At 37.5% G+C, this 13,525-nt stretch overlaps 2 protein-coding genes across 2 annotated transcripts in view; one reads left to right on the top strand and one right to left on the bottom strand.

Annotated features, from left to right (window-relative positions):
- Positions 1-2,537: 2,537 nt before the first annotated feature.
- LOC107286223 (cytochrome c oxidase copper chaperone) lies at positions 2,538-11,644 on the bottom strand. The gene is made up of 3 exons (XM_015814556.1): positions 11,459-11,644; positions 5,889-6,006; positions 2,538-2,807 (listed from the first exon to the last, which is right to left on the bottom strand). The coding sequence occupies exons 1-2, from the start codon at positions 11,599-11,601 to the stop codon at positions 5,922-5,924; spliced, it is 228 nt and encodes a 75-aa protein (XP_015670042.1). The 5' UTR covers positions 11,602-11,644; the 3' UTR covers positions 2,538-2,807; positions 5,889-5,921.
- A 1,033-nt stretch (positions 11,645-12,677) lies between these two features.
- Positions 12,678-13,525, top strand: part of MAATS1 (MYCBP associated and testis expressed 1) — a 47,291-nt gene continuing 46,443 nt past the window's right edge. The window contains exon 1 of the mRNA XM_015814441.1: positions 12,678-12,914. Within this exon, the coding sequence (XP_015669927.1) occupies positions 12,818-12,914 (97 nt within the window). The 5' untranslated portion in view covers positions 12,678-12,817. The remainder of the gene's footprint in view (positions 12,915-13,525) is intronic.

Genomic DNA, 13,525 nt, shown 5'->3' with positions numbered 1-13,525 from the left:
AGTGCATTCTTTGCTTCTTCACTCTCCAGTGTGCATTCTTGTCTAATTCTAAAGGGATTGACTGATCCAAACAAGCATATTAGTAACTGGAGTTGAAGCACTCTGACATAATACAAAAGGAACAATTCTCCCAATTCCTAAACCAGATAATTTTTGTCAAATCTGTTCTGTACTCAGCAGAAAGTTTTAGTTTTGTCATTGTTGTTTAATTATCAGAACATTTTGATAATTGCTTTGGGATGGCACCAGTGTATTCTTTTTCCAATGCAGTGAGATGAAGTGACTTTTATGTCTTATTAATATTTTTCAGCTATTCCATTTATGCAAACTTTTACTTACCAATTTTTTAAACTGTGATTTAAAGGAAATTGTAAACTATGTTGGAAAAAAATCTAAAAAGAGTGATGTTGTACCCACTGCGTTTACTGGGTGGCATGATTAAATAAAAATTCATCAACACTTGGGAGGATTTTAAATCCATTGAACTTTCCATGTTCGTTCTACCGTTAGTAGTACATCCTTCTTATCAATCCCACTGAAAGGTCACAAGCATGTGTTTCATCAAATATATCCACATAAATATTATGCTAATATTTTCAAACTGCTTGGCAGTATGAGCGAAAATAACAAGAATAAAAACATAAATATTTCCTTTTTGAATGGCTTTATAAATCACATGCTCTCTTCAGAACATGAGAAACTGGAATGAGTTTACAGGCTTTTACTTTAGGCTTATTATTGGGCAGAGGAGAACAAGAAAGTTAAACAATGAAAATAAATAGTTTGAGGTATTTTTATATGATTTTTATTAAAAATGTTTTAAAAGGATTAAAAACTAATGCAAAGTATTTTAAAATAAAGAAAAAGAGAAAGCAAGCAAAACATTGAAATTAGGAAAGAAGTAGCTTCCAATGTTCTTCACATATTTAACCTGTCTAAAAGTTACATCATAATACTTTTTGTCTATAATTTAGCCTAATCATGAAAATTATAAATCACAAGGGTTTTTTTTCATTTTTATGCAAAAGATTCATAAGAGATTGCCAGAGCCAAAATGTTACCAAGGTAGGAAATAATGGAATTTGGGACTAGAATTTCCATCACCAGCCTATCTCCTCCCCTTCTTCCTGTCTGGGGGTTGCCTTAAACCCCATTACCTCTATAGCAGTGTTTCTCAACCTTGACAATTTTAAGGCATGTGGATTTCAACTCCCAGAATTCCACAGCCAGCATTGCTGGCTGTGGAATTCTGGGAGTTGAAGTCCACATGCCTTAAAATTGTCAAGGTTGAGAAACACTGCTCTATAGGATGAGGAGAGCACAGGGCAGCAGCACCAGGTGGCAAATGGAGCATTGAGCAGCAGGGAGGCTAGACAGTCATGGCAAATGGAGTGCAGGGAGAGCAGAGTACAAGACAGCAGGGCTGGCAAGATGAACCAAGCACAGGGTGCCAGGCGCAGCTGAGGCTTTGCACTATGGTGTTGCGGTGGCAGGTTGTGGCATGGGGCTTGAGGCAGCACTCCTTGATGGTGGAAGTAGAAGCCTGGAGGCCGAGGCAGCTGGCTGAGATTGCAGAGAACCCTGGGCACTTGGTCAGCACCAGTGCTGCCACCACCACCAAGGAATGCCAGTTGCACAATGGTCAAAAGGGCAGAGATGGTGGAGTTAAAGAGCCCCCGCCAGCATGTGGTCAAAATTCCTAAGTGTGGGCAGGCTGACAAGCGTTGGAATGGTAGTCATAACAGCTGTAGTGTACAAATCAGTATACGAACCTGAAGGAAGCAAGAATGATTTCCATATATATACTGAGATGTATAGGGGAATATTTTAATGCAAGCTAGTTTTAGTTAGAGTACAATTTTGTTGTGGGGCTTAAAGATACTGGATTAGAAATGTGATCACAACTCCTGTTTTAGGCATGAAAAGCAGCTGGGGACTTTAGGCTAACTGTAGTCACTCTCAATTCTGAGAAGTACTGTCCAGAAAGAGTAATGGGTAATATTGTCATAGTGCAATTTTGCATGTATGCACAAAAATATATGCTGGCTATCCTATTTCCCCTCTCACACTGGTGAAGGCATCCAGAACGATGCACCAGGAGTTATCTCAATGAGCATGTCCAGGTAGCTGATAAAAACATTAAGTTCCAGACAAAAATCAGAGGTTTATAAATGAGGTTAACTTGACTTGAACATACAGTATAAGATACTCGATTAGGGTATATATTAGCATTATAGTCTCTTAACTGCTTGCCTTAAAGAAGTATGAAGGAAAGTAAGAGTTGCTGCAAGCCTGGATGTCTGTGAGAATGCATTTGGGTTATTGCAATGCACTCTACATGGGGCCACCCTTGAAGATTATCTAGAACTGATCCAGAATGCAGCAGCACACACAGTAAGGTAGCCAATGTAGCACCTGTTGTACAAGCTGCACTGGCTTGCAGTTTCTTTCCAGGTGCTAATCATGCTTTGAAATTAAGATGTGAACAATTCTTCTGCCACTTTAATATTTATTAAATTTCAATAAAATTACCTGTATTCAGACCAAATTGCTTTATTGTTCACTCTCATAATATTTTATGTACAGGAAAGAAACAATGCTCTATTTAAATTAGAACTTTAAATACTAAGAATAATTTAGTATCACAATTTCTCAAATCCAAACTATAGATTAAGGCAATATATTGTTGTGATTTTAAAACTTATTTTAAATATTTTTTCCCAAAACTTCATCTTCTCATAAAAAACATCAAAAAGCAATTCAACCAGTTGTGGAAGTAAAGTTTCCAATTATCCACAGTAAATCACCTAAAGGAAAAAGGGAAAAAATATAAGAAACTGTTTAGTATTTATCTATATACTACTAAAACCCTCAATCCCGTAAGCTTTAATTGGAGGAAACAGTGCAGCCTAGGGCAACAATTTCTGAACCATTTGAGATACAGCAAATGGGTTAACTTACAGAATACATCCCCAATCCAGGACCCATGACTCCCATGGAATTAAATATGGCAATTTTATAAAACATTTTATAACATAAAATTGACTATAAAATAGTTTATGACATTACAAAATGTTATAAAATATTTACTGTGCTGATGCTTGACTGTACTATACTATTTTCAAGACAGAAAGATCTCTCAATGTATACCAACTTTTCCAGTGAAGGCAATACATTAGAAGTTCTGTCATTGTTGAAGGCATTGAGGAACCTTGTAATGAAATATTTCTGAAAGGATAACCCAACAGGTCACCAATTCTCTAGTAATAATTATAGTTATCTAGGACTTAACAATAAAAAAAATAGATTTGGAATATCCAGACATTAAAAACAGAATCAAAGAACATTTTTATGCAATGCTTTTATGCATATACTGTAATGAGTAATGCTTCTAGTTTATACATTCAATTTGAATAAACTCAGAGACAATTGGGACAGATATTTTACATTCTTGTGGAAAAACCAGCACTACTTTAATTCAGCTTCCTTTGGATTTGGACCTCCCCAAAGTTCTAGTCCTGATCTCTTTCTTGGAACTTTTGGCTATCAGAGCAGAAGTTAAAAAAAAACTTTTGCAAACTGTTGTTGAAGGCAGAATACCAATGGAGAGAATACTGGATTTCAGTCACAGAACTAATTCAGAACAAGCAGGCCTATTCCATTTTAATGTTGCAATGGCAGCATATGATCCTGTTATGTTGTTGCTCTATATAACTGTTAATTTTCAGTAGATTTTTCATTTATAGTTCTTTAGTTAAGTAATTCTTTAAAAAGTCCTTACATATTACACACAGAAAATATAGTATAGTATAGTATAGTATAGTATAGTATAGTATAGTATAGTATAGTATAGTATAGTATAGTATAGTATAGTATAGTATAGTACAGTACAGTATAGTATATAGTATAGCATAGCATATATCATATGCTGTAAGTTATTATGTACTATTGGCTGTAATTTAATGGTTTTCTTCCCCAGTATTTCTTATATATTTATCTCATTATACATAGAATATTTGCTAATTGCCCAAAGAAATCAACAAAAAGTCTGATTCTTATGTATATTAGTATATATTCAAACTCAAATCATATTCAGGATGAATCTTCAGTTATTGTTGACAGAAAAAATGATGATGGATTTGAACACAATTAAGTTAAAGGGCGCACGTCCCTTTTCAAAAAACCTCCCAGATTTTAAAGGAACATAAACATTCTTGTAGTGCTTTTGTCAAATATTTGATATGTTTTATTACCATTCTAACAAAACTTGCAAAGTTTATTCCATTTTGCTGGCAAAGAGTATTATTCTTTGTATCTTCCCTATTCTAGGGCTTGGGTTAAGGCAGGATATGCTATGTAAACTGAGGGTCCCTGTAGTATCTGGTTATCATGACCTTGTTACTTTAGTTGATGGCTGAGGTATGTATGATAATGATTTGGACTATGTGTGTGAAGATTATTCCAATTAATTCTATTATGCAACCCTTAGATCTTAGAAGCAGTATACAAATGCTTGTAGCAGACAAAAATATATAAGCTGAACTATTTTCTAGATAGTAGAAAATATATATTTCAGATTTCTTAGCAAAAGATGGCAACAACTAAGGGGGCTGGACTAGAAGACCTCCAAGGTCCCTTCCAGTTCTATTATATTCTATTATAGAGGCCTGTCTTTATATTAAAAAAGATAACACAGGAGATTGGTCCTGCAGTTCCTTCAACAGAGAAAGGAAAGCAGGAGTCCTCTGACAAGCCAAAAATCACAGTTAATTTATAAATATATATCAATTAGTTAGAGTTAAAATAGAACAAAGACCACAGAACACTGGGGACCTGCTTCACATATAATGATCCTACACACTGGTTATTTTATTCTTTTAGGATTAATATATTTTCAGATTTTTTAAATTCACAAATCAGCAGCAGGATGTGAATCCTATGGTGGGGTTATTATATGTTACTAGATATGTGTAGGACTATCAGTTATAAGGGTCTTTTCATTTTGCTGTTGATAGAAATCAAAATGAGAATACTCTGTTATTGGGAAATACATAACTTTTAAGGAAATAACATTTTTGGAACATATCTCCTGCAGACAAAAAGTGACAAAGTTCATTGATTCTTAAACTCGGTTTATATCCCTAAAGTGTATATTAAAAGTGATTCAATCTGTGAGGATGCAGCCAATGTACCCTTGATAGTAACCTTCAATTCATACATGCATTATTAAGTAGAATGTGTATAATTAAAGTATAAAATTATACTACTCCCCAAAAATAACTTTTTATCTTAGTAAGAATACTTGGCTGATTCAATTTAATTGTGCCAAGTCCTATTTCCAAGTAGAAATACAGCAGATAAAAGGAAAGGAGCTATTTCATCCATAAATTGGGATATTTATATCTCTGAAGAAATTAAAGAGTCTTAGGTTTAAAAAGGAAAATAGGAAAGATTGCTAGAAAATATGATTAAGACAGGGGTGTCAAACTGCCTGCCCGCGGGCCGGATGCGTCATGGCAAAAAAGCGCCCATCCCATTGCCGGCAATGGCAAAAAAGTCACGATACATCGCAACATGTCACGTGACGTTGCGAGTTTGTTACCCCTGGATTAAGAGAAGAAGAAATACTATTTCACTTTCATTGCAGCAAAACAAGGCAGTTTTAGATTTTCAAACTAAAATAAAATTTTCAAAACACATTTGAATGACAAATTGGAAACAGGAAAATGCAATAGGCATATTATAGATTATTATAGATTATGCATGCTTCGCATCTCACAAAAATTTCTATACTCACAAATGCAGTGGCAATTGCTAGGAAATTATTATATTTTTCCCATATTTTTTGATTAAGTCATGTTTTGATAAATAGCAATTTAGTTACCTACCTATGAAAGATTCCAATATATGACTCATCTTGTTCATATCTTAAAACCCAAAGCTCTCATGCACTCCTTGTGAGCTTCAATAAGATGGCCACAGTTTTCTTCTCCTTTTTCGATGATGCTGCAACACAACATTTCCCCTTTAAGTGATTTCATAAATTAAGGCCTCACCTAAGGCCTTGGACTTCAGCTCTGACTAGCTGTAATACTCCTATGTTACCAAGTTCTCCTCCTTCCCTTATCCAGGTCATTTAATATAGTCAGATCTTATTTGAATTGCTTTACTGGCAAATAAAAAACACTGGTGACAAGACTGCATTCTTTCCCCTTTCTTATTCAATCTGTATGCTGAAATAATCATGAGGAAGCTAGATCCTGAAGAATAAAAATTGAATAAAAATTGAATAAATAAATAAATAAAATAAATAAATCAAAAATCAGAGTAAAGATTGGAGGAAGAAATATCAACAATCTTCAATATGCTGATGATACAGCTCTCCTCTCAGAAACCAAAGAGGGTCAGGAATTCTGATCAAGAAAATCAAAGAAGAAAGTGAGAATTTTGGTCTCTTTCTCAACATCAAAAAGACCAAGCTCATAACCACTGCAACGAATGGAAACCTCAAAATAGAAAATGATGATGAAGAGATAGAATGCGTGGAAAAAATCACTCTCCTAGGATCACAGATCACTCAAAGCTGTGAATGCAGCCCAGAAATAAAATATTCAATTGCACTGGGTCGCACAATAATGATGAACATGAGCTGAATATGAAAAAGCAAGGACATCAGTCTGGCAACCAAATGTAGGTTAGTCCGCTCTATTGTGTTCCCTGTAGCTATATATGCTTGGACCTTAAAAAGCAAGACAGGTAGAAAATCAACTCTTTTGAGCTATGGTGCTGGAGAAGGCTCCTGCATATTTCTTGGACAGCAAAGGTACTAATAAGGAAGTAATGGAGCATATAACATCAGACATGTCAGTGGAAGGCAAAATCACAAAACTGCATCTCACTTATTTTGGCTGTGTCATGTGGGGGAATTCATTGGATAAGGTAATTATCTTTGGAAAAGTTAGCAGCAAAAGGAAACTAGGCAAAAGAACAAGGTTGCTGGACACTATTCAAAGCTGACACAACCAGACCATAGAACAACTCAAAGAAGTAGTGCAAGATTGGAAGATGTGGAAAGATCTGGAAGAGCAGGACACTACCAACATTATCATCACTGGCAAACAAAAAAAGCAGAACCATGTTAAATTTGAAGAGAAAGTCTGATGCAAGAGAAGAGGAGCTTCTTGTTCCTTTTCTTTTTGGCTCTTTTTTCACCTTTCAGCTGCTTTTAACTGCACTTTGTGAAAGAGTATTTAAATTTTCCACCAAATTATTTGTGACATTGAATAAAACACAATTCAACCCTAGTGAAATTAAATTATTATGAATTGAAGAATTCACCAACACAGGTGATAGTATGAATTACAATATTTGTTTTTTATACTTTCCCTGAACAATGTATGCAAGATGGGCTTACCTGTTGTATAGGTCTACATATTCTTGAGCAAGAGTACATTATACTATCTTAAATTAGTATGCCAGCAACAAATCTGTCTTACCGGACAGATTTGACTTTGGATATTGATGTATCAAGTTGCTTCCAAGCTTCATTAACTTAATGTATTTATATAGGCTTGATTTTGAAGATGGTTCAGAATTTTCCATTGGATAAAAATATTACTGTTTCAATACTGATGCAGGCCACTAGACCAAAACATATAGAAGTGATAGTTACACTTGCTGTAGGGACCTTTTTTAATCCAATTTATGGGTTACTTATAGGATCATCTGTCCCCAATTGTCTCTACCCCATTCAGCAGAAGGGGGATGCTCTGGGTACCACCACTCATGGAGGACTGGCTGGCAGAGCCCAGGAGGACAGCCTTTTCTGCCATGATACCTGCCCTTTGTAACAATATCCCCTGTGAGATTAGATTAGCCATATCTTTACTAACCTTCTATAAGGCCCTGAAAACTGGATGCCCAATTTTGAGGCCCTGGTCATGTGACAGAGCCCATTTCCTGGCTATCTGGATAGTTGTTTTCTGATGCTCAACTTTTGTGTTTTCTTTTTATACTGTGTATTTTCTTATTGTGAGTTGTCTAGAGTCACATATGTAAGGTAAATGGCTTTATAAATTGAATAAAGAAACAAACAAACTTGAAAAACTATTCAATCTGTTTGAGGTTTGGAATATTTTCTTGGGAGGTATCAATGACCACCTCAAAATAGCTACCACAGAGCTATACTGATTTATAAAATTGCTGACATTTAGGCATGGTTGCTCACAAAGGCCTTATTTTAAATAGAACACGTCACATTCAATTGATTTCCTCATTATAAAGAATTATTGTTATATGCAGTAGTTGCATTTTATAAAGTTGCTGCAATCACTGAATTAGTGAATACCAACTGGGAATGTGTGTGTTGGGTGACTCAAATTTTTGCTCCTTGGCATGTTTGCAAAAGCATCATAAGTATTGATTTTGCAAATACACTTTAGTGAGTAGATAAATCTGCAGTATGGAATCTGCAAATAACAAGATTCAACTGTAAAATAATGTCCAGTATTAACCTGGGCCACCCTAGCAATATATGGATTTTTATTTTTACAAATATACACATACACCTAGAGACAATACCCAGAATCATTATACAGTTCTAAATTTTTGAAATGAATAAAATTAATTTAACATGAAGAAATTTAAGACCTGGAAGCAAGTTGTATTAAGCAGCAGAAGAAAGAGTGGGACTTGAGCTCTGAAGAAGAAAAATGAAGCAAACAGTGTAATCAATGCCAAAGCCATTACAGCCACCCACAACTCTTTAGCAAATTGTTTTCCAAAGTGACCTCATTGTTTATGAAGCAGCAGTGAGTGCACTACAATCCCCAAAGCAAAACAATGCAAACGTTAGTGATGCTGAGGGGTAAGGGGAAACATATCTAATTTTACCACTTCCTCCTAAAACTTTAGGGTTTAAAGTTTTAAAATGGGAATTTTCTTCCCAGAACATCACCAAAACTTGGAAAAATAAATGGATGGATAGATGGATAGAGATATAAAGATGTAGATGCAGATGTAGATATACAAATATAGATATGTTTCTCAACCACCTTTGAAAATAATGGGTGGTAACTGCCTTTCTTTTTCTAGAGGAGATTAAAAAGAGATAATTCTGCATCTACCAAGCCTTTCTCCAGAGAGTGAGAGGTGTTGGACAGTGAGAAGACATATGTTTTAATTCCATTAATTTTTAGCTGGCAATTGTTGGATTTAAGAAGTTTCTGTTCAGGAATATACAGCCTTTATGCTGGCTAAAGGGAAATAAAACCACTAGTATAACTGCTTCAGTAAAGATTGGGAGACTTCCACAGTTTTGTAGGAAGAGTTTTAAAAAAACTGGGTTCATATAGAAAAGAGAGACTGGACAGCTAGCCTCCTGCCTCAGCTTTACCCCTTGATTAATCCTCTACCCCTTGATTACTCCTCTAGTTTGGTTGGGAGCAAAACATGGCATAGATATATAGATTCATCAAATTTCCAGAAGCAGGGTATTCTGCCCTTCGCAGTGTTTCTCAACCTTGACAATTTTAAGGCATGTGGACTTCAACTCCCAGAATTCCACAGCCAGCATTGCTGGCTGTGGAATTCTGGGAGTTGAAGTCCACATGCCTTAAAATTGTCAAGGTTGAGAAACACTGTGCTAGAGACTTTGGTATTGTGCAAGACTGGCAAAACATTTGTAGAGGAGAAACTTAGCCTTGAACTGCTGCTATCAAAGTTCAGGGCTTTGATAGCACCCAGGGCTAGGTTTGATTGAGTTTAAATTTGAGGCAAGTTCAGCTATAGCAGGGGTCTTCAAACTTGGCCCTGGCGTGCCTGGCTGAGGAATTCTGGGAGTTGAAGTCCACAAGTCATAAAAGGGCCAAGTTTGAAGACCCCTGAGCTATAGTATGCTTTGTTTTTAAACTTTTTTTTTTAATTTCTAAAAAGTTGTCTTAGTAAATCTTTTTTTAACTAGGTATTAGAAATTGTGAGAATCTGTCCACATATATTTTAAATATATGGTATAATGAATTGAGACAATGTTAACCTAGGTATTTTCAAAACTGTAATTAACAAGTTCCCCTGAGGCTTGTAAATTTTAGGATTAAAGAATAACTTCAGTCTCCCAACCCAGTCTCTCTTACAAAAAGCAATATCCATACCCAATAACTGGCTTCTGCATAGCTTTCGAGAATGAGGTTGTTATATTCAACTTAAAGCACATTATTCAGCAAGTTTTTAATACTAATCGGGTGTTAAATTGCTCTGTACAGTATTAATACTAAGTTGGCAGTTCAATAATTATTAGCCACCTCATAGTCTATGTCAGGGGTAGGCAACCTTGGCTCTTTTATGACTCATGGACTTCAACTCCCAGAATTCCTGGCTCAGGAATTCTGGGAGTTGAAGTCCACGAGTCATAAAAGAGCCAAGGTTGCCTACCCCTAGTCTATGTCAAGGTAATGATTTAGAACAGGGGTGTCAAACTGCCGGCCCTTGAGCTGGACACGTCACCAGGAAACCGCACCCACCCCATTGCCGGCAATGGGGAAAAAGGTCCGATATGTTGCGCGACGTCATGTGACATCGCGGATTTGACCTCTGATTTAGAAGCTAACCAGCTTGTATAACGTGAGATGAATGATGCAATGTTAGGAATGACTCAGCAGGAGTCTGTATCCCTTTAATAGCTTGAGTATAAAAGGAAAAGTCTTGCTAGAGTCTTTCTCTCCAGTCCATTTCCTGCTGTAACTGCGATGTATTGGAGTTTGCTGAATGACCACGTGTATATATTTTGTTCCTAGTATATAGTTGTAGATAGTGTGTAATATAAACCACATTTAATACAAACCACTGTTTACTGTATTTACTCCTGGGTTACCTCAGCACAATAAGACTGTGCGTGCTCTGGCAGTCTATGACTGAAGCCACAACATATTTTGTATGTTTGTATAAAGTGCCACAATAAATTTCAATAATATGATTTTGTTTTCCAGGCAGTCTTTTCCAATAAATCGTTCGTACTAGCAGTGGCAAGGCTTCATTTTTAAATGTTTGAAAACCGAGTTTAAAACATTTAACAATAATCTTTCAAGTTTAGAAATGAGCTCTTCTATTTTCTGATATCACCATTTCTACCCAGGAAGAAATACACGCGTTCATTTAGAACAAGACGCGGGACTATTTTACGACTTAATCGAGAAACAGCACACTTCTGTTGCTCCAGCAACGAGGGGCGCTTTCTCCTATCACGGAATAACTGGGACAAACGTTCTACTAGCCATTTCCCGACTTTGGACCAGTCTAGAAGAAGCGCTTAAAAACACCCGGGGAAATTGACTTCTGAGGTTTGGCTAGTTGGATACCGTTTTCCGAGGTGCAAAACTGTCCATGCTGCCCCACGCCTACACATGTCATAGCGAGGTTCCTAGTTTGCCCACGTGCCCTTTCTCCCGTAACCCCCGTTACCCACCAGGCGTCGCGCGCCTGCTTCGTCTCGGGGCAGGCACAACACGGCTTCAGCGAAGGCGGCGGCTTTTGCTCCGCCTGAGCGGGGGCTTGGAGACCCGCCGGATCACAGGAGGCTAGGTTCGACATCCCTTCTGCTTTGCGCATGCGCCCAAGCAGCCAGGACGCAGGCCTATGGGGAAGGACAGTTTCGGTCTCGGATTTCCGTCGTCGCCACTAGGTTACGGTACTCCCAGCTGTTTGTGACGTCACATCTCCCATGTTCTATATCAGGGGTCTTCAAGCTCGGCCCTTTATAACTCATGGACTTCAACTCCCAGAATTCCTCAATCAGGCACGCTGGCTGAGGAATTCTGGGAGTTGAAGTCCATGAGTCATAAAAGGGCCGAGTTTGAAGACCCCTGTTCTATATGCAAACCTTGTCTTGGAATAATCCAAGATCGAGCAGAGGATGAAGAAGTTTAAGGAAATGCGGCGATGCTTCTTCTGATGGAGGACAACGAGGCATTTAAGACTACTGGTCAACTTTTTTTACGGCAGACTGTGTCTAATGGCCCCCGAAGTAGCCGAGCCGCAAATAAATCCTTTTAGTTTTTTAGTTTTAAGATCATTATTTTTTAATTTTAAGATCATTATTCCGTTTGATCTACAATATGACTTTTCCCCCTTCATTCTCTAAGGAACTGTCAACTAGGTCAGGTGGACTTTCCAACTACTGTATACTGTAGTTTTAAATAGTAGTTTCGTTGTTTATTTTGAATTCTTAAAATAAATGCTTTTATTGAGGTAATGCCCGTAAAGCTCTACTAGGTGGCAGCAGAATGTTATAAACAACGTCGGATCTGATCAGAACAGAGAAGACAATCCCAGGACATAGGGGTAAACAAACAAAACAAAACATGGAAGACGATAAGTGGATATGTCCGTGAAGTCACAAAAGTCGACTAGAAGCAAATTCGCCCATCCACGCGCATAGATGTTATACAAATGGCTCATTAGATTGGAATTTATAATACCCGGTGGCTTCTCTTCAGTTTTCTGGGTGACTAGTTTGAGTTTTCGAGACAAATTCTCCCAAAAATATATTCTTAATGGAAATGCTCTTTTCCTAACTCGCCCAAATGTGAAAGAAAAGTCTTGTTGATACTGACGCATTGCTCCTTTTTTCTGGCCAAAGCGTCAAGAAAAGACTCCAAGCGACATAGCGGCTGGGCAATTTGCACTCCAACTCCCGCTCTATGGTATCGTTCCAGGAAATGACATGGCGCCTTTTTAGTTCGGCTCTGTTGCTGGGGAAACGGTTGCTATGTGGACGGCGCCGACAACCATCCGAAGCGGCGGCTGAGACCAAGGTGGCCGCAAGATGACTCAATCGGTGACCGTTGTTCAGCCGCTGGACCACACTGGGATCCGGTATCGGAGGAAGATGGCTCCCAACCGGGCTTTTGATTTCCTTTATGGTAACCAACGGGATGGGGCTGATGGGGCTTGCTTTTCTATAGCGGCCGGGGAAGTGAACTTTCGGGAATCGACTGGCTTGGTTTGCAGGGCACACTGAGCCACAAACCAGCCAGCCAATTTTAGTCCAGTTTGTGAAGTAATTCTGTGATTCAGTGTATTCTGGACTAAGAAAATTGGACTGGTCATCTTAATTAAACTAAGTGTAGGTAAACACATCTTGAAATCAAGAGTCACTGATAATTGGTAGTTATAAAATCCATATATATCCTAGATTTTTCTATTACAGGTAATCCTCGACTTACAACCATTTGCTTAGTAACTGATCACAGTTACAACAGCACTGAAAAAAGTGTCTTATGATCAGTTTACACACTTATGACCATTGCTGTGTCTTCATGGTCATGTGATCAAAATTAGGATACTTGGCAAGTGGCATGTATTAATGACAGATTGTCCTAGGATCATGTTACCACTATTCCTAACCTTCCCAGCCGGCTTCAACAAGCAAAGTCAGTGGGGGAAGCCAGATTCACTTATTGCATTATTCATTTAACTATGGCACAAAAAGTCATAAAATGGGGCCAAATTCACTTAACTGTCTTGCTTAGCA

This window comes from Protobothrops mucrosquamatus, unplaced genomic scaffold, assembly GCF_001527695.2.
Source record: "Protobothrops mucrosquamatus isolate PMUCROS unplaced genomic scaffold, P.Mucros_1.0 scaffold_88, whole genome shotgun sequence".
Lineage (NCBI taxonomy): Eukaryota > Metazoa > Chordata > Lepidosauria > Squamata > Viperidae > Protobothrops > Protobothrops mucrosquamatus.
Note: the sequence above shows the minus strand (reverse complement) of the source record. Positions and strands in the feature narration are given on the sequence as shown.